General features: G+C 40.9%; 1 protein-coding gene across 1 annotated transcript in view; it reads left to right on the forward strand.

The window, feature by feature from the left end:
- LOC308150889 (protein eyes shut homolog) overlaps positions 1-21,808 on the forward strand; it is a gene marked incomplete at both ends in the record, with an annotated part of 157,615 nt that overhangs the window by 103,720 nt on the left and 32,087 nt on the right. The window contains one exon of the mRNA XM_080523675.1: positions 11,625-11,775. Coding sequence (XP_080379801.1) covers positions 11,625-11,775 — 151 coding nt within the window. The remainder of the gene's footprint in view (positions 1-11,624; positions 11,776-21,808) is intronic.

A 21,808-nucleotide genomic window follows, 5' to 3' on the forward strand; every position in this document is an offset into this window, starting at 1 on the left:
TCAGACCACAGGGTGCAAGTACAAAGACAACAAAACTCATTTCAGCATTTAACCAGATGCTATAGTGCGTAGTGCAAAATCCATAAATGTATGTATAATGATTATGTTCGATAATCTGGGAGCATATATACTGAAAGCTGTCTCTCCAAGTCTCTTGGTCCTGGCTTCTGGGAGGCTGCCAGTGGACCTCAGGAGTCTACCTGGTGTGTATCTTACAGGCATGTCCATGAGGTATTTGGGTGCATGGCAGTGGAGTGATTTATAGACTAGTAGAAGAATCTTGAAGTCTATCCTGTAACTGACAGGGAGCCAGTGCAGGTGATTTCAGGACTGGTGTGATGTGGGCTCTCCGTTTGTTTCCTTGTAAGGACACGTGCAGCAGCATTCTGAACCATTTGCAGTCGACTAATCACTTTTGGTAGACCTGTCAGGAGAGCATTGCAGTAATCTAGTCTGCTAGTGACAAAACGCATGCATTAGTTTTTCAGTGTCTGCCTGGGAGAGAATAGATTGTACCTTAGTACAATGTTTCTTAAATGATATGAGGATATTTTTGTTGTATTTTTTATATGGGCTGACTATTAAGCCAAGTATACATTATAAATGGAACGGCTGAATTCATGAACTATCGCAAAACCTTTGTCTGCCATTGAGTCATAGTAGACTGCATCAATCACCAACACGTATTATTATGTAATAATAATGGGCAAAGTTAACAATGTAGAATTTCAAATGATGTTTGTCGGACCAATAGCATAGCCTACCGTAAAGCCCAATGCACAAGGCGTGCGATTTTGTCGTACCGCAAATTCGATTCCATTGTTTTGAATGAGACAATGCACACAGCGACATTCGATTCTCCATTCACACCCACACACTTCGGTGGTGTGAATTGAGAATCGAATGTTGTCGTGCAACAAAATCGCACGCCGTGTGCATTGGCCTTATGGCTATGTGAAGTTGGCGTTGGGAAACAGATTTAGGTAAACCAGACCTGACCATTCTGTGCGTTTTGCTGCACCCGCTGCTATGCAAGTGTGATTTGGCATTCCAAGTTGCTGTTGTGTTGGCACCAGGACGGCACCAACCTTTATGCCACAACAACACTACCATAACTAAAGGCCGTCATTAGGTTACATTGGCACCATCTTAGCCACAACCTCACCACAGCCTAACTTCAAGGTTGCGGTTGTGTACTGTGTTTGCTGGGATATGTCCCTCTTAAATATGTGCTAATCAGTGAGACACTTAACAGGCCGCATAAAAAAACCTTCCCCCCCAATGTTTTTTTGTTTTGTTTTTTGAGTTTGTTGATTTGAGTTTCAGTGTCATTATCATCAGTGTGGAGAGACAGATATGCGCTAGGGGAGAATCAAAGTTCTATGAATGAATGAATGAATGAATGAATGAATGAATGGACTTTATTGTCATTGCTACAGTACAGGTACCAAACAACGAAATTTAGGAGGGGTGGCTCCCCTGGTGTTAGGAAAGGGAAGAAAAAAAAAACGTTTAAAAAAAAAAATCACAAGGGAAGGAGCTGGTTTACATAAATAAAGGCTATGTACACAATCCACTGTACTATACTAGTTACTTGTATCTAGCCTTCTGCCAATAACGAGGGACAGGGGTACTAGGATGTCAAATAATGTTCTCTTATTCATTTGACCTTTTTGAGTATCTCATTTTCATTGCATCTGCAGATACAGTGCGGTTCAATTATTGTGAAAACGGCTTTACTGTACATGAGAGAAATAAATCAATAAAAAATCCTTGTTGATTTTATTATAAAGCTTAAACATTGTCAGCCTCAACCTCAGCATCAATGTCCTGGCACGGTCACATAACCACAAGTAAAGACATTATTTAGCTTGGCTTTTTAATTGGATTGCTGGCTTACACTATGAGCACACCACAATGTTATTGAGAGCCTGGATTTCATTTACATTTTGACATGATGTTGGAGTTTCACTTCACTATATAATTGATCTAATTTCAGTCGATTGACAGCAATAGGATCAGGAGCAGATTATGTTTAGATTTTTTGTTACATTAGATTACATTATTTCAACCGGTACATGTGTTGGTTGGAAAGACGTAGGCTATTGGCGAATACTGCAAATAATACTGCAAATAATAAAAGTAATAAATAAAAATAAAAGTAATAAATATAGAAATGGAACATACGGTAGACTTGCGGGGTCAGGCATATTGTCCCACATGACTTGCATATGCTCCCAGCATACGACCTGGAGGCCTGTTGTCTTCCAAGTCATGGGGATAGGGGAGGGACGTGCACTCACAGAAGATCAGCCTAGCATGCTTCGTCTTCCGAGTCTGGTTGTGCCGTACTGCCGTAAAACATTCTAGAGGCTTGCCAATGTCAGCTGTTCTGCACTAGCTATAGAGATGTATTTATAGTCATAGAGAGCGCAATTACCACCTTCATTGCCACCTTCATTCTGTGCCAAACTGATTTGTGTGATTTGTCTGTAGTGGTTTTTGTCTATAGAGGACAGAAGATTTGTTTCTCCCTTCTCGATGTCCTTAAAAGCTGGATAATTGTTTATCCAGACATACCCCATTAGCATCAATTTGGGTTACTACAACTTTTTTTCTTTAATGATTGCTGTGAGTGAACTTTACTGTAGCTTGGTTATGAATCCATTGTTGAGGTTGCCATGGGAATCAATAGAGAATACTGCTGATTTACAAACTACTGTACATTAACCTCAGTCACACTTGCCCTATATCAGGGGTCCCCAAACTTTTTTCTGTGAGGGCCACATCATTTTTCCTTTCTGTGATGGGGGGCCTGGGTTGGTCTCTAACATAAAATAATATGGAACGGAGTGGAATGGAGGCGGTTGCGCAAAGCAATTGTGCGCAGGAGAGCACTGGTGGATGCAAACAAAGTCTAAACAGTTGAATTTGGATGGAATTTATACCTATAGTGATATGTCAATGAAATATAATCAGTTTTACAGTCTGATACTTGAGGGAGGACCCTCATCATACACGGGGGGACCCATGAAGCAGGGCTGTCTGGGGGTCCTTAAACGAGTATCAAACACTTAATTTCTTGCATTCTGGTGAATTTAGATGCAATTTGTGCCCTTTCTGCATCAATTTATGGTGGAAATTGATTTCCAATTATTTGCGAAACAGCGCCCCCGCCACCACGTCGGTGCAATGCCGCAATTGCAGTTAGAAATTACACGTTGTTCAAAGGGCCGGTCCAAGTGTGGGGGTGGGCCGTGTTCGGCCCGCGGGCCGTAGTTTGGGGACCCCTGCCCTATATTGTGAGCCACAATGGATCCCCAGGGCATTTACATTTTGATTCAAAGACACAATTGTTTTGTTTGTGTCCTCTACCTTTTGAAAAACATAAACATGTTTCTTGAAATCTTAGTCATTGTAAAAAATAAAATACAGCCTGGAATTATATTTTCTTAACTTTCTGTGAGAATTAGAATTGATTTTTGACTTGCTATTTTATGTCTCAGCATAATACATCAACATTGTCTAGCTTGGGATGAGCTCACATTTTCTGAGCTATTATGATACTAAATTTCGTTGTTTGGTACCTGTACTATAATTCGTTTGGTACCTGTACTAAATTTCGTTGTTTGGTACCTGTACTATAGCAATGACAATAAAGACCATTCATTCATTCATTCATTCATTCATTCATTCATTCATTCATTCATTCATTCATTCATTCATTCATTATTATGATAGTGATTTAGACCAGTGTTAGTATAAAAACAAAGAAAATATCCATCAACTCAAAATGTATATAATCATTCACTTTCTGCAGTTTGTCATAAGGTACACTAGCTTCATACATTTTCAACCTGTCACTTCATATTCTTGTCACAATGTCTTACTATGACAGGTCAGGAATTCTGCCATGCCAGAGCTGTCATAGTAGTAAGTGTTCTTATGGTTATGCAGAACTACAGCATACAGTATATCTCAAAAGTGAGTACACCCTTTAGATTTTTGCAAATATTCTGTTATGTCCTTTATGGGGGTGTACTCACTTTTGTTGCCAGCTGTTTAGACATTAACAGCTGTGTACTGAGTAATTTTCAATGGACAATAAATCTATACTGTTATTCAAGCAGCACACTGACTACTTTAAGTTATATCAAAGTTTCATTAAGATAGTGTTATCCCCTGAAAGGATATGACAGAATATTTGCAAAAATCTAAAGGGTGTACTCACTTTTGAGATATACTGTATCTGACTCACCACCACCTCCAATTGTGGTCATACCTCAAAAGGTCATACCAGACAGACCCTCTCTGTTGTAAAGGTGTCTATTTACCATCTGTTATGAAACGGCAATGCTAACTTAATTAACACTATATAAGCTTTATGATCTAAGTCAGACAACATGGTTCTTGTTATGTAATATACTGTACAGTGGCAATTGATATTCTTCTTCTGTTTTGTGAATGAATTGCTCTTCCTTGTTTGTTTCCACCTCTTTCAATGAATAGATTACATACTTAGTCCCTCCATTTTCTCTATCCCACAAGACCACAAGAACATGTAAAATATTAATTTCAATTGGAATGCAATCTGATGAGCTGAATTTAATTCTCTTAGCTTTGTTCCTGCTCCCTGTGTTCACTTAAAGTGCATTCAGTGGTCTTCAGTGCATTAGCTTAAATTTAATTTTCGAATGAATGAACCTCTTCTCCATAGTATATGTCAAATTAATTTAGTTTACAATGACTTGATGGTTTGATTGGACAGGACAAAACAGCACCTGCTACTATTGTATTACTGCTTATTCAGAATATAAGACTCACACAATTACAAAACTGAAGTTAAGATTAAAAGAAACACTGCATGGCACTGAGTTCTGACTTCTGCACTAATGATTTTGTCTGCTGTGCAGAAGTAACAGAGAGCCTGCATCCACATATGGCACAATGCCCACACAAAACAACCAAACAATTTTTAGCTCAGTGGGAATGTTGTTGTTTTTTTGTTATTTTTTCTGAGTGGGGCAGTCCCACTCATATTTCCATTTTTATTGTGACAGAGACAGTAGAGATTTGACAGGAAGGATGGGTGAGAGAGAGAGAAGGTATGACATGCAGGATATGTCCGCGGCCGGAATCGAACCGAGAACCCTGCGGTTACATGGTCAGCGCTTAGTCCGCTACGCCACCTAAGCGCCCCAAGGGAATGTGTTTTTTTAACCTCAGATCCTTCTCCAACCTAGATTTGGTTTTCCATTCCATGGTGTGCAGGCATGACAAATAATACCACTAAGGAGTTGGACATTTCTTAAAGTCCACTCACTTTGAATATACAATATAATGTATTTCAAAGATGTGTTGGGTGGCTGTCCTTAGACATTTGTAATAAGGTAGAACTGTTCTTACAAGGCCTGTCATAGAAGGCACTGAGACCATACACGTATGTTGGATGAATCAAATCAAATTCACTTTTCACACTCTTGCCATTCATTTCTTAATAGTTGCATGTCATGCTACAGTGATAACTCATTGACCACACATTGACCATGAAAGCAGCATTTAAATACCTCTTTCCTGGGATAAATCGTATGAATGTAGTAGTTTATATAGAAAAAGCTGAGGGATTATGGGAACTGTACTGGGGAGCTTTACCAGAGGTGAGAAGTGAATTTGAATCCCTTGATGTTAAGTTAGCACAATTCTACCTCCACCCTCCACCTCCATCATATTAGCCACTTGTGTATTTCTTATACCTGCCACTGGCTATCTGACAGTGTTCATCTCAGGTCACTCCCTGTCAACATCCTCATACGTCCCCTTTATAGATTAGTTGGAAAAAGAATGCATGGTCTGACAACATGCTACTCTGTCATAATTTCCCTTCTCCTCACATCATCCCACCCTCCCTCCCCAAACTCCTTCATCCTCCTTTATTACTGTACGTGATACGGTAGCTGACTAACCCTAGCATTGACGAAGAAGTACAATATACAGTATACCCCAAAGTCAAAGTGCAATGGAGTTGTCCTGATTGTGCTGATAGACAGCTATTTTTATTTTTATTTCATTTTTTTACACTATTACAGATTAAAAAATGGGTATCATATACAGTTGTTTTCTTCTTTTGGCTCGTTACTCCAAATGTTTGGATTTGAAATCAAACAATTACTATGAGCTCAAAGTATAGATTCTCAGCCTTTATTTGATGGTATTTGTGTACATATTGGTTTCACCATTTAGAAATGACAACACTTTGCATGCGTTGTCCCCCTTTTTCAGGGAACCAAAAGTAATGGGACAATTGGTTTGACAGGTGTTTCTGGTGAGTCAGGTATGTTCCGTCACATCATGTGTGAAAGCATAAGAGAGCTGTCACAGTCAAGTATTGATTTTAGACTTTGCGTTTGCCTTTGTACCGGTAGTCTGCTATTGGTGTCTGTCAACATGAGGACCAAAGAGACCTCAATGAAAGTCAAGGAAGCCATTATGAGATTGAAATATCAGAAAAAGAAACTGTCAGAAACATAGCCAAAACCTTAGACTTACCAAAAACAATAGTCTGTAACGTCATCAAAAACAAAGACACCACTGGTGAGCTCAGCAACCTGGTAGGCTAAGGAAGACTTCTACAGTCCGAAGAATTCTCACCATAATTAAGAAAAAACCCAGAGAAGTCTGGGAACACAAATCAGAACCTGCAGATGCTTCAAGCACTGTAAGGTGCAAACCTCTAGTTATCCTCAAAAGGATGGTTAACTGAAGATGGCTGCAGTAAAGGCCTGGCCAGTCTGGTGGCATCAGTGGGTCATAGACTTCAAATCAAATCACGGTTTATTTGTATAGCGCATTTCTCGCAAGATGCGACTCAATGCACTGACAGAGCCGCAAGCAGGCAAAAGTAAAAACCTGTACACTGGGTAGCCAGGAAAATTCCCTTGCAGCCCTCTACTCATAGAGTGACTACTACCAGTTTGCCTACCTGCACCCAGCGACAGACCCCAACCCCCCCCCCCCCCCCCCCCGGGGAGCCCCCGCCGCCCCACACACCCAGCCCGCCCCACTTCCAGCACACCCGGCCCAGCCAAGCAAGCACAGACCATAATAGCCCCGCACCAGGCTAGCCAAACAGGTGCCCCAGCGGCGGAACAGACCAGGCACACGGGGTGGCCGGGGGCCCCCGAGGAGAGGTCCGAGGACCACCGGCGCATAGCAAGCAAGCAAGGGCAAAAAACCTGTACACAGTGTATCCAGGAAAAATGCCCCGCAGCATACACACTGTGCATAAATGTATTTAAAGTAAAATTTTGAGTTATTTCTGCATCATTCTGCATCCAGCATGGGCACAGATCCTGGAACTTCAGCACCCTGGTACTCTTTCCTGCCAATAGAGAATCTCAAGCGCAGTTATGATGCAACAACACAACAGTAATAGCAGCAATACAACCTGGTGGTGGTCCAGGTACAGCCTGGGGCCGGTTCTGGTACTGGTCTAGGTGCTACTGGCATCAGCACCCAACACAAGATCTCAAGCGCGAGTATGGTGTAACAGCACAGTAATCCTAGTTCTATAATCTCCAATGTCTCCCTTAATTTCAAAAGGCGACATTGAATAAGTAGGTCTTGAGGTCTCGCTTAAAAATGTCCTGAGTTTTAGACAACCTCAGGCTCTCAGGTAGGGTGTTCCACAATCTAGGAGCATATATGCTAAAAGCTGATCCTCCAAATCTCTTGGTCCTGGCTTCTGGTACTATCAGAAGTTCCGTGCCACTAGACCTTAAGGGTCTAGTCGGTGTATATCTTATGAGCATGTCCATGATGTATTTGGGTGCGTCGCAGTGGAGTGATTTATAGACTAATAAAATAATCTTATCTATTCTATAACTGACAGGGAGCCAGTGCAGTGATCTCAGGACCGGTGTGATGTGTCCTCTTCGTTTGGTCCTAGTAAGGACACATGCAGCAGCATTCTGAACCATTTGCAGTCTACTAATCGTTTTGGGGAGACCTGTCAAGAGAGCATTACAGTAATCTAGCCTGCTAGCAACAAACGCATGCATACATTTTTCAGTGTCTGCCTGGGAGAGGAAGGATTTTACCATAGTAATGTTTCTTAAATGATAAAAGGATGTTTTAATAGTATTTTTAATATGGGTTTCAAAATTTAGATCAGAGTCAATTATGACACCTAGATTTCTGGCCTGGCACTTAGTGTTAAGAGCTAGTGTTTTCAAGTGTGCAGATAATTTCTCTCTCTCCCAGCCTCACCGATGATCAATACCTCTGTTTTTTCTTGATTGAGTTGGAGAAAATGTTGTGTCATCCATATATTTATATCAGCAATACAATCTATCAGGTGGTCGACCATCTCGTAGTCATTTGGAGTTACTGAGATATAAAGCTGAGTGTCGTCAGCATAGCTATGGTAGTTAACGCTGTGCCTCCTGATGACAGAGCTGAGGGGTAGTATGTATAGGCTAAAAAGCAACGGTCCTAAAATGGACCCCTGGGGAACTCCACAGGTTGCGCTATAGTTTTTTGAGTTATGGTCACCAAGGGCCACAAAGAAATCTCGGTCAGCCAGGTAAGTCCTGAACCAGTTTAAGACCGGACCAGAGAGGCCGACCCAGTTTTCAAGTCTCTCAATAAGTATGTTATGGCCCACCGTATCAAAGGCTGCACTTAGGTCTAAGACAAGAATCGAGAGTTTTTTGGACTCCGCATTAATTCTAAGGTCATTAGTTACCTTAAGCAAAGCAGTTTCTGTGCTGTGGTATGAGCGGAAGCCTGACTGGAGTGGGTCATATCTATTATTTAAGACTAAAAATTCATGACGCTGTTTGTACGCAGCTTTTTCAAAAATGTTGCTTAGAACTTAGAAGTAGAAATACTTCAGGCAGTTATTGCATGCAAAGGATTGTCAAAATACTAAACATGATTGCTTGATTTGTACATTATAATGTATTAATCTGTCCAATTACTTTCGGTGACCTGAAATAGGGGGATTATGTATAAATTATGATGAAACCAATACATCAAATAAAAGCTGAGAATCTATCTTTTAACCTCATGGTAATTGTTTCATTTCAAATGCAAGGTTTTGGAGTATAAAGCCAAAAGAAGAAATGCTTTACTGTCCCATTACTTACACAGGACAGTGTATTTTTACATAGGGTGATTGTCCATACCCTCTTCCTAATATTGTCAAAACCGCTCGTGTTGTACAGTTAGTATTACTTGTGGTACAGAATGCATAGTGCAAACCTAATAGAGATACATGTTCAGAAAGCACATGGAAGACACAGCTCCTTTTATCTTACTGTGTATCCGTGGCGTACAGAACACAAGCTTGTTCACAGTTCACATCAGAGGATGGGAACCAAAAAGAAAACTCCAGAGATCAAACAGACACAGTTAATCAGAAGAGAACCAAAGACATGCATCAAGATGCAGAGTCTCTCTGCAGAATCTCCTCAGCAGATCTGCTCCTTATCCTCCCCTCCCCTCTATGCACCCCCTCCCAGAAGGATACCATGACACTCCCACTGGGCTTCACTTGTCAGCCAGAGAAAGAGGGGGAGAGAGGGGCGGGGCGGGGGCGGGGGCGGGGGGGGGGGATGGGGGAGCAGGTGACAGGTACTGACAAAAGGACGAACGCTCCGTTAGGCCCAGAACAGGGTAACAGGGCCATGGGGACAGTAAGGAGTAATTCGTCATATCTTTGCCAAGGGAAAAGAAAAAGAAAGGAGGGGCCTACTGAAGTATCTATCCTTGGAGTCGCATAATTGTTCCCAAATACTGCATGTGTATGTTACAGCACAATAGGAAACAATTGCCCTGGAATTAGACAAAAGGATGTTACGTTGCAGACTGAAGACCCATCTCTTCAGGTTACATCTTAACTGCTCCTCCTGAGACATCTTCTGACCCTCACCACTACGTCTCCTAAAGACACCCGCTTTCCCCTCTACTGTGTCCCTAGAACTTCTATTGCCCCCCTTGTACTGTTTCTCAGTTTTAGTAGAAGGCGATAATAGGGAGAAGGTTTTTCCTTCTATCAGTGGCCCCGGGCCCGAGCTAGATTACTCTTCCTGCAACGAATGGTGGATTGCTGATTCACATGCTTAGTATTCAAATGTATTGATTGTAAGTCGCTTTGGAATAAGGCGTCTGCTAAATGCCAAAAATGTAAATGAGAGAACAGCCACAGTACATAGCTGCACTGAAGTACTAGAACTCATTCTCATTGGGTTCTGGAAGGACTCCATCCCTCTAATGGACAATGAGGTAGCTGTTACTTTTGTTGTAATGGAAGATGGGAAGCATACTGTACTGTACATAGAATGGTACAGTACAGGGGTGGCTGTGGCGCAGTAGGTAGAGCCGCCGTCTAATGATCGCGAGGTTGGCACATGTCCGGCTGGTCACATGTCGAGGTGTCCTTAGGCAAGACACTGAACCCCAAATTGCTCCCAGTGAGCGGGCCGACGCCTTGCATGGTAGCTTGCCGCCATTGGTGTGTGAATGTGTGTGTGAATGGGTGAATGAGAGACCGTTGTAAAGCGCTTTGGATAAAGACGCTATATACGTAAGTCAGTCCATTTACCATTTAGAATGGGTCCTCTCCAGCCAAAAGTTAAAATGTTGGTAAATGTATACTGTATTCTTCATAATAGACAGCAGGAGGGATAATGTCTGTCACCAATGCATTAGAATAACTATCACCAACCTTACCTTTCATAATCAAGCTTTTACAAGCAGAATAACAATTAAAATGTCCATTAAAAGTGAATAAGACTCTTGCAGCTCTCCCCTCGGAATGTGGCTAATTATCTATCAGTGTGTGAAAGGACATTATACCCTGTCTTAACTAATGATTGTCTTTGTACTCATTCCATTCCAGTCCTATTAATACATGGAATAAATTGCATGCACATGAAGGGTCCTTGGAGCATAATTCTTCACTTAATTTCCTATTATTTTAATGACATCACTAAAACACATAAGAGTGATAATAAGGTCCATACCACGTAAATGAGGGATACTCAACAGAATATAAAGGTGAGATAACTGATCAAATTCTCCAGGGCTCATCAACATATAATACATAAAAGGGCGCTATGATGAGAACCAAGAGTTGAAAAGCAAGCATGTCTGTAAGCCCAGGGGCTTGTCGTGGCATGTCAAGTTGTCTGGCCCTGTACATCATTAGACGAAATTAGCTATCACAGTATTCCACACATGATACAGAGGGGGAAATATTCTGTCAGAGTGGGGATAACATCAGCTAGGACTGACTGATCAGGTATTACAAGCCATGCTCATTTGGACACTTGAGTGACACACAATACATTTAATGAGACAGTGTTTTAACTAGAGTGAGCCGAGTGGGTAATATCTCCGTGTGAGTGGTGAGATTGTATTTACATGGACGAGAAAAGGTGAGAAGCACATACGGAAAAATTCCTCAGAATGATGCTATCATGGTGCTGAATGAAGGAAGGGTATTATAATGAATTCACATTGTCATACGTCCATCATCACTTTTTCATGTATTTTAATCCAACTGCTCTATGTAGAAAATGAGAGTTTTCCTTTATCTAATCTAATTATCTCTAACTTTTCAGCACAGGAGCAGAATTTCAGAGATCGGTTCCTACATGTGTTCCTACAGGATGGAAGACCTGTGGCAAAACTTGGCTGCAGCGACATCCATGTTTTGAGTGCAGTTGCAGAACGAAACATCCACATTAATAGATTGATGCCGATCAGAATCAGGTGAGGAGTGCATCTTCTTCTTCATCTTACTGTGTCATATTCCCAAGGTTAGAGAAAATGTAATTCCTCTGCAATGTCCCAATCAAATATCGAAAAATGTTTGACGTTTCATTGTCCTGATGTGAATGCCATGAAATGCCCATCAAAAATGAAGAAAAGCTGCCACCGTGCCAGTTTTTTGGGGGTAAACTAGTAGTAGTCCTGATAAGTATTGTCAAGTTCTCTTGGTCTGACAGATGCTGATAATAGGCTTGTACCGATGTAGAGATCAGAGATCCAAAGGTTTGTTCAGTGGATTGAGCCCAAATCTGCCAGTGACCACTTGCTTGTGGTTGGCCACAGTGCCAACATACACAGCTTAATTCGTACAAGTATCTCAGTGTCTTCTCCAGAGTACAACAATGCCTCTACTTTCTACACAGACTGATGGTCTTTTGGGTTGGCCAGAAAATAATCCTAAAGCTCGTATTCTACATGTCGTATTCTACCATGTCTACCATGTCATTGTCTTGTTTGGCAATTTACCAGTTCAACTAAAATATCATGGCCCGCGTGACACAAACTGCAATTCACGTCATGGGTGTGAGGTAGCATTCTTTCTTGCAAACCATTTTTGTGCAGTATATACCGTCATTAGACAAGCCCAGTAAATTATTTCGTTTCATACTTCACCCCGAATGTCGGCTTCTCCCCTCATGCAGGCGCCAAGGGTCCCCAACTGTAAACTGAACATGTATATGAGCAATCATTTCAAATACCTAAACAGCAATAGGTAAAGCGTGTAAGGGTTAGGGTTAGGTTACCCTAACCCTAACCCTAACCCGTAGTAAAACTAACTGTGTTAGTATGCAACTGACGGAAAGTGTAAGGGTAGTGTGCAATACATGTATGACCATTAATTTAAAAAGTAAAATAAAAATTCAAATGGTCCCTTGAATTAAAGGACAATTTGACACAAAAAACATGGATTTTTCCTTATTTTCAGTCACCTTACACCCATATACAAAGCTCACAGACAATTAATGCAAAATCAGCCTGTTTTGTATAATGACCACCCTCATTACCTTTGTCCAAGGACATTTGTATCAAAGGTTGCAACAGTGCAATGTTGGGTTTTGCCGTCCTTAATACAGCAATTATATCAGTGCCCCATTGATTTATATTTCTGCAATACGTGTGTGTTCTGTAGACAGCTGAGGGCAATATTGAACTGTATTATGTGTGTTTCTGTACCAATGGTTGTTTCTTGTTACCATCATCCACACACATACACAGAGGGGTTGTAAGGCTCAGCATCAGTGTTGCACCACTGGAACAGGATGTTTAGTGCCTTGCTCAAGGGCACAATGGCAGGCGATGGCACCTAAGATTTCATTGCAGCAACCCTACTGTTGTCAGCTCACAAACCACCTGATGGTCCTGCCTGACCTGGGATTCAGTCGGGCATACAGTATGGATATACAAATCAAACATTGAAAACAAAATGCATTGTTTTAATTGGGCCATTCCATATGGGCTACTCTCCTGCTTCTCCACGTGTAACTTCTACTGTAAGCTATGCCACCCCGTCATCAGCACGGAGTTTTGATGAATCTGCCCATAACTGCTGTAAATGGACACATTGGGAATTGCATCAAAGCCTCACTTGTTCATTCTCATATAAATCATGTATGTACTGTAATCACAAAGTGTCAGGAACAAACGATGATGTACTTCATAGAGACAGTCATAGAGACAGGCATTGCAATATTCAAAGCATAGGGAGAGAAAACCACAAATATGAGGGCACCTTTTTACAGCTACTGCAATAGTGTAGTAGACATAATTTATGTATTGAGGAAATTATGAAAAGCCTAAGTGAAAAAGTACATCTGTGACATTTTGGAGCATCTCAGGTGCACAGTAGCTTTGTGCATTCTTTTTGTTCCTGATTCATAGAGTCAGCCTGTGCTCTCATGCTTCAAAAGAATGATTGCACAATTTTATGAAACAAAAAAGAAGAAAAACACTAAATACAGTGTAATAATATCTAATCTACAAGGTTAAACGCATTCACTTTGAGTTACCATACTGCATCACAGGGCACTGATGTGTTGTTTTGTAGTGAATCTGTGGGTCCTGGATCAAATTTCACTGAATATTCATTTGAAATCCAGAAGCGGACCTCAGATCGTGTGTGTGTGTGTGTGCCTTTACTGTAATTTACTTTGATCTACATTTGAGAAATGTGGGAAAGTTTAACTTAGGTGAGTGAGTCTTAATTAGGGATTCAGCTGTTCAAACTGTTACTTTATTGAACGAGACTTTATACAGAAAAGCTGAGGATGCTTAGCAACAAGCATCTCTTCTCTATATATTTAGTTTCACTTTTAAGGTTTTCTCTGCAGTCCATTCAATACAGTATGTAAAATGTGACTATTATTGGAAAATTCACTACACTGATCGTGCAAACAAAGTGACATTAGAGGAACATTATTTGTGTAATTAGACCATGTCAGTCAGCACTCTCCAAAGGATAGGAGCTGTAGAAATGTTTAGACTAATATAATACCAATGGCTTCTCTCACAGGCTATAAAAACAGCAAGATTAAGAACTGTCCTTGATATGATTTATTACTTTAATTTATAAAGTTAGTAGTTCATACAAACGTCTTCTGAATCATTAGTGCAGTGGCCTGAAATGGGGGTAAAAATATTAATATTAATATAATATAATATGAATATTAAATGATTAGCCAATGATATTTTTGGAACCTCGAGAATAAATTGTTTCACTGCTGTTATGCTTACAGAATAAAATTGTCCCTTTTTAAAATTATTTTAAATGTAATAACACAATTTACAACGATTGTTATGGTACAGTACAAATGTGCCGATTTCTAGAACGGTATGTATTGTCCATCTAAGTAATCTGCAACACTAGCTTGAGTGTAGCTGAAATGTGAACCTGCCTTCTGCAGAGAATAAATATTTGACATTAACTCTCTTTTGAAAGATGCAAAGCAAACATTTATAAGGGCTTTATGACACGCCTCAGCTTCTACCCATCAGTCATAGACCAGTCCAGCTCAGCAAAGTGACATCTCATCTGACTCCACTACACCACCTTGCTAATCACTCATATCGAAGGAATCGAAGCATTGTGAATATGCAATCAAGCATTTACCAGTCTCTTCTGAGTTAAGAGTGGGTTACATTGTGTCGGTGCCAAATAGCACTTGTAGAACAAGTAAAAACAACCTACAAATACCTAAAACAACCTAGAAATAGATGTAAGGCCACCTAATGCATAATGCCTTAAGAATACTGCAGCTTGTGATTGCAATGCGTGCAATCACTGGTTATACTTACTGATTGCATACATTCTGCATATATTATTGTTATCATCTTAGAGGGTCTCAGAAGTATCATTCTGTACCAAGTAGTGTGAGGAATAAGGTCATTTGTAATATTTAGTATTGATTTTTGTTTGATTGTTTGTTTGCTGTTTACTTGACAGAAATGTCACCCAGTAGCTTTTTTTATGTGAGCAATATTAGCATCAGGAGTTAGCACCTCATCCTTTTACTAGATTCACAGAGGATAATTAACCAGCTCACTCCTATCAAGTCCCTCAGAAGATACAGTGCTTCTGACCCCCATAACATTGACATGTTCTTGTGCCTTTAATCTCTCCCTCATGTCCGGTTGAAGGAATAAACCCTGCATTGTTGGGCAAATATCAATATTTCTGCCACTTGATTTTGTTGCGAGAGGTCACCTTTCTGGGTCTCGTTTAGCCGATGAGATCTGATGGGATCAGGCATTGCAGTTGTTGGACTCAAGGTCAGCCAGGAGACACTTTACCAGAATGTTAATGCCGTGGAAAAGGTTCCACTTCTTTATCGTAAAGATAGTGTCAAAGCCTTGGTCTGAAATCTTTCTGACAAGTAATCAACTCCAATTACTACTACTGTATGTGTGTGTGAGTTGTGTGTGTGAGTTGTGTGTGTGTGTGTGTGTGTGTATGTGTGTATGTGTGTCTCTGTGTGTGTGTATGTATGTGTGTGTGTGTGTGTGTGTGTGTGTGTGTGTGTGTGTGTGTGTGTGTGTGTGTGTGGGTGTGGGTGTGGGTGTGTGTGTCTGTGTGTGTGCGCGTGTGTGTGTGTGTGTGTGTGTGTAGTTACAAATTACAGATTGCACCTTTGAAGCTTTTCACAACATCAATTGCATGTGGAAGTTATGGCTGTGAATCATGCTAAGCCACTGAAACATGCGGTCCCTCGGAAAAATACATTGATACACTTGGAAAGTATAGGGTGTTTCCCAGCCCTGTGAACTGTTCACTTGATGACTAGGTCTACGTTCTCACAGAGTGACTTCAACGTTTATTGAGAGGCCAAGAGCGCCACATCTTCACAAACAGACTGTACTTGTAGACACTATTGTCAGATTTAGATAATTCATAATTTCATAATAGCTTATGAGAAGCAGTTTACTATGCAGTTCACTGAAGCTTTTTTTTTTCTCCATTATGTTAGTGAATGTATAATTTATGAATAATTCAATATTCAAAAGGGGATTAATCAGTGTTATTTTCCTCTTTCTTTCCAAAAGTGAGGATCCAAATGTCGTTAGAATTACTTGCACACTTCACTGTAACCTTGAAAAACAGCCATTTATTTACTTCCAAGAATACAGTATACATGATGCATGCAGCATCACTTGAACACTCTTTCCATAATGTAGGACGGGGGTAGAGCAGCACTGGAACATATCAGAAACACTGGCTACTCAACTCCCACTGAGCACAAAATGGCCCGGAGTCCAAATTGATTCCACAAATGACACGGAAAGGGAAAAGATCCCAGCTGTGAGCTCAAATAGTTTTGCACTCACAGAGAGGCCTCTACTGAGGGTTAGCATGAAGAGGTCTCTTAGCAATGAGAAGCTTCAGGATGAAAATAGAAGTTACATATAATAGCTCCCTCCCTACTACAATCAATGTCAGGTGTCAGAAAATGCTGATTGCGGGAACGTCAAAGTTGCAACATTTTTCCAACATCCCACTGTCTCTGTGTGGAGAACGTATATAATATGTGTGGAATATATGTACAAGACAGTATAAACTTCTATTGAATAATATACTACTACTATTATTATTATTATTATTATTATTAATAATAATAATAATAATACTAATAATAATAATAAATTAATAATTAATTTTGCCATTTAGCAGACGCTTTTATCCAAAGCGACTTACAATTACGAATTACAGGGACATTCCCCCTGGAGTAACTGAGGGCTAAGTGCCTTACCCAAGGGCACACTAGTAGTGGTGTGGTTTCAGGCGGGATTTGAACTCACAACCTTCCGATCACAAGTCCAACTCACTATCCACTAGACCACCACTATATAATAATAATGATAACATACTATTCATTGGTCTCATTATTTTTATCTAGCTGTCTGTATTGTATTTCTTTCTATGTCTGTATTTGTATTACTACTAAGCACTGGTCCCTCCCATTCCAGAGGGTGATGGTCGATTCTGTGTCTAGGTTGACTCTATCAAGAGCTGAATGATTTGAGCAGTTTGCCTTAAAGAGACATTATCAATAAATAATAAACAAAGTGTTCAGTAAACACGTTGTCCCCAGTGAATAATGTGTATACCAAGGTGAGTGATGGAGGAATATGTAAATGAAACAAGACGTTTATTCATAAACTTTTGTCTCGGGTTGTCTTTGTTTTACAGTCCCAGTTACGCACAGGGAGAGCTTTTCTCTTGGTGCAATCACCTTCTATGACCAAAGAGAAATATAAATGGCTGCCATTAGGCATCCAAGTGTGCAGGGATATAAGACGCCTTTACTTCAAACACAAATTCTTACAGCTTGGCAATGATTTCTCAAAATGTTATTCCCAAATTCTTTAGAGCACAGGCAAACTATTTGGTTACAAATGTGACAGGCTATAAACCAAGGTTACAAAAAAACACTAGTTTCCATACTGATATGGGACAGGTTTCGATGTTAAGGCAGTCGGCGGGGAGTGTAGCCATGGCCATTAACACTGGCAAAGGCCACCACCAGACAAAGTCCTTTGTGTTCCTCAGAGCTGGAGAGAAGCCCCACTGACAAACTAAGGCAAAGTCTGGTCTCCTCACCACGGCCACCGCCTGGACCTGGGCAAGCAGCTGAAGTTCCCAGCTCGGATAACCTCAACTCGGCTTCGACCAGACATGATCATTTTCCCAGATTCCACCAAGTGGAAACCGATCATGCTGGAACTCACAGTGCCCTGGGAAGAATAAATTGTAAATGGACTGACTTATATAGCGCCTTATTCCAAAGCGCTTTACAATGGCCTCTCATTCACACACACATTCACACACCAATGGCGGCAAGCTACCATGCAAGGTGCCTGCCCGCTCATTGGGAGCAATTTGGGGGTTCAGTGTATTGCCCAAGGACACCTCAACATGTGGCCAGCCGGGGTTCGAACCGCTGATCTGCCAACCTTGCGATCATTAGACGCCGGCTCTACCTCCTGTGCCACAGCCGCCCCAAGAACACATGGACGAGGCCAACGAGAGGAAGTGCACCAAGTACCAGGAGCTCGTGGAAGAGTGCAGAAGGCAGGGATGGTGAACTCGCTGTGAGCCTGTGGAGCTGGTGCTGCCGAGGATTTGCAGGGCGTTCACTCTGCAAAGTGTTTACAGCTCCTACTGGGCATCACCGGGGAGGCTAAGAGGAAGGCCGGCAGAGAAAGCCACAAGGTGGCTTTGGATCAAGGGGGCAAATCCGTGGGCGAACGCTGCTGGGAAGCAAGCTGGGGTCTGATCAACCCCAGCTGGGTCGCCTGGGAGAGGGTGTCTGATGTTGAAAGACCCAGCAGTGACCCCAGGTTCCATCACTGATGATGCGTCCCAGCGCATCCGTAGGATGTATCTTTCATCTCACAAAATATTATTTCCAAATTCGTCAGGCTAAAAGGCCTACAGTTGCATTCGTAGCCAGACTGAAAAGTCGGAACCTGTCATGCTTATGCCCAAAATCCGTGGGCCAACTGAACCATTGCACCCCTACAAAATAGCCAAACCATCACATGGAAATTGCCATTATTATACTGTATACTGTATGATCTACAGAATCATAGTCCCCCTGGAGGTCAGTAAACGGAAGAAAAAAAAAGCTATACCATTTATATGACCCTCCAACATGTTCACCATGAAGTGCCACTGGTGATATCAATCTGCCTGTAGGGTTTTTTTGCTCATGAGTCCCCCATGTTGGTCTACTCTGTGTAAGGGTTAACATAATGTAGGTTAAAGGCCTAGAGCATTCTCCTAGCCTATTGTGTGGCGGTGTGCACTGTTGGATATATCCCATCGTGGTTTGGCTTACACAGTATGAGTCATTTTCATTCGCACAGAGGCAAAGGTCAACTAGTGTGGGACATTGCATTCCACAGCATCACTGTCTGTTCTTTATTACAGATGAACCTTTAAGTCCCTGGCAAATGTATACTAAATCCATACTTTCTGAGAGGTTTCAATTGCTTCTGATTTCATTCAGAGCAAAGTGGGACGAATATACACTCACCGAATACTTTATTAGGAACAACTGTACACGTGCTCATTTATTTAGGTGGTGTAATGGTTTGGGGAATGTTTTCTTGGCTCACATTGGGCCTGTTAATACCAATCAATCATCGTTTGAAAAATATATATAATATACAGTATTGTTGCTGACCATGTGAATCCCTTCATGGCCACAATGTACCCATCTTCTAATGGCTACTTCCAGCATGATAATGCACCAGGTCACAAAGCTAAAGTCATCTCAAACTGGTTTCATGAATATGACAATGGCCTTCCCAGTCACCAGATCTGAATCCAATAGAACACCTACCATGTGGTAGAACAGGAGGTTCACAGCTTGAAAGTGCACCTGAAAAATCGGCGGGGATTGTGTGATGCAATCATGTCATCATGGACCAGAATCTCAAAGGAATGTTTCCATGTATACAATGAAATTGAGCCTGTTGAGAGCAAAGGGAGGCCCTACCTAGTATTATAGTGTATAGTGTTCCAAATAGTGTTGGGTCAGTATAAGATGTCTCGAATGCTTCTCAGATGAGTAATTGAGGATATTTTATATTTTGACAACCAGATAATAAATATATTCATACAATTATTATACTGTTGTCCACACATATTATTATCTCTTATTCAATAAACAAATTCAAAGTGTTTAAAGTTTAAAAGCTTTATTGTTTGTATACCGGTTTGTCTTTAAAAGCTCATCTTCAACAAGGTGAGGCAGATGCTGAAAAGGTATACACTCTAGGCCCTAATTTGCATGTGCTAAAATTGGGGCAAAGTCAACCACTCTACATTAATATTTCTAATAGAAGCAATGATAAATAATTAAATGGGAGTTTTGAATACTGCTTCTGTCAACAAAATCTTTGATAGAATAATTACTTCTTTTTTTTCCAAATCCATTGTTACAATCAAGCTACAATACAAGTCATGCTGTAGAGCAGGGGTCGGCAATAGACGGCCCGTGATTTGGCCCAGCAGATTATTTTGAGAATCCACTTTTTTTTTTTTTTTTCTTTTTTTTTTTTACAATATCGGACCGACAGTCCAACACCGCGCCTATAATGTCCGAATAGAGAATCTACCTCCACCTGAATAATGCGTATTGTACTTGTATCCATGTTGAGAGTGAATGACACAGGGACCGACAATCAGGCAGCGGGGTGCACCGAAGCGCACTGACGCTGAACCCCTCATAGTGAATCATAAGTAGGTGGACAAGGCGTGGTGCTGAAATAGCCAACATGCGGTGTGTGGTTTGAAAAAAATAACATCAGCTCATTAAATCATTCAAACGTAATGTTTACGTATGTGACTGCAACACACATATGAACAGTAACAAAGCAAATTCTGTTTAATTTTCTGAAAAACATTGACAACAAAATCGGCGCAAAGTGGTGGTAGGCCTATGCTCCTGAAACGACAGAGCAAACGCGCTATTAGGGATAATAAGTACAATGAGCCATTCATTCAAAATATACAAAATACAATTAGGTTATTAAATACAATAACGACAGGCTTGGTACTCACTTAATGTGAAAAGTGCTTGATATCTGGTGATATTGACGTCACTTTAATCCGCAGGCAGTTTATTTTTATTTTTATGCATCAATCGATTCCTCTCGTGCGTCTTTATCACATTCATTGACGAAAAGGACGACTTGTATAGAAAGGGAACATCGTGAGCACGGAAGATGTGAGTCTCACAACGGCTCTGCATTGATGAAACCAGGTAGGATGAACGTATAGTTCGCTGTCCATTCCTCTTTAAATGCCCTGTTTCCACCGTCAACTTTCCTCTTTAGACCTTTGGAGAGTAACATGATGTTTCTCTTGCTAGCAGGTTAACTGTTTAGATAACTTCACCCGGCACGCAAACAACCAATCCAATAATAAATAATGTGACCTTGTCTGGGAGGAGGGGGGAATAATTCAGAATAAAACGATGTTAAATAATTATTAGAATAAGTTAGGCTGCGAGACATCGTCAGTCCACATATTTATTATTCAAAACTATGGAAAAGGGTGAAACTACGTTTCAACATTGTTGAGAATCACAACACAAACTTGCTAGTCAAGCCTAATACTGCAACGTAATGGATTGGACTGCTACCTAGTTAACTAGAACACTACTTTACATTGTTAGCAGGCTCACAAAACAAGCTGTGCTAGTTGACTAGCGATGTGTACATTTTTCGAAAGAAAAGTCAAAGCATTAGAACGTGTCACATTTTTCAACAATCAATTACTTAAATTAGCCTTTGATTATGTTCTGGCCCGCCATCTAGTGGCTCAAAAAAATTGGCCAGAGGCCAAACCTAATTGCCGACCCCTGCTGTAGAGCATTCTGAGTTGTAAGGTATTTTCTGCTCAGCTCAGCACTATTTGCTGAATAAAATTGGGGCCTTTTGCCTGCTTCATTCTAGAATCTCTCAACTGAAC

The sequence above is a fragment of the Nansenia antarctica genome (genome assembly GCF_963989245.1).
Source record: "Nansenia antarctica genome assembly, chromosome: 1".
Taxonomy (NCBI): domain Eukaryota; kingdom Metazoa; phylum Chordata; class Actinopteri; order Argentiniformes; family Microstomatidae; genus Nansenia; species Nansenia antarctica.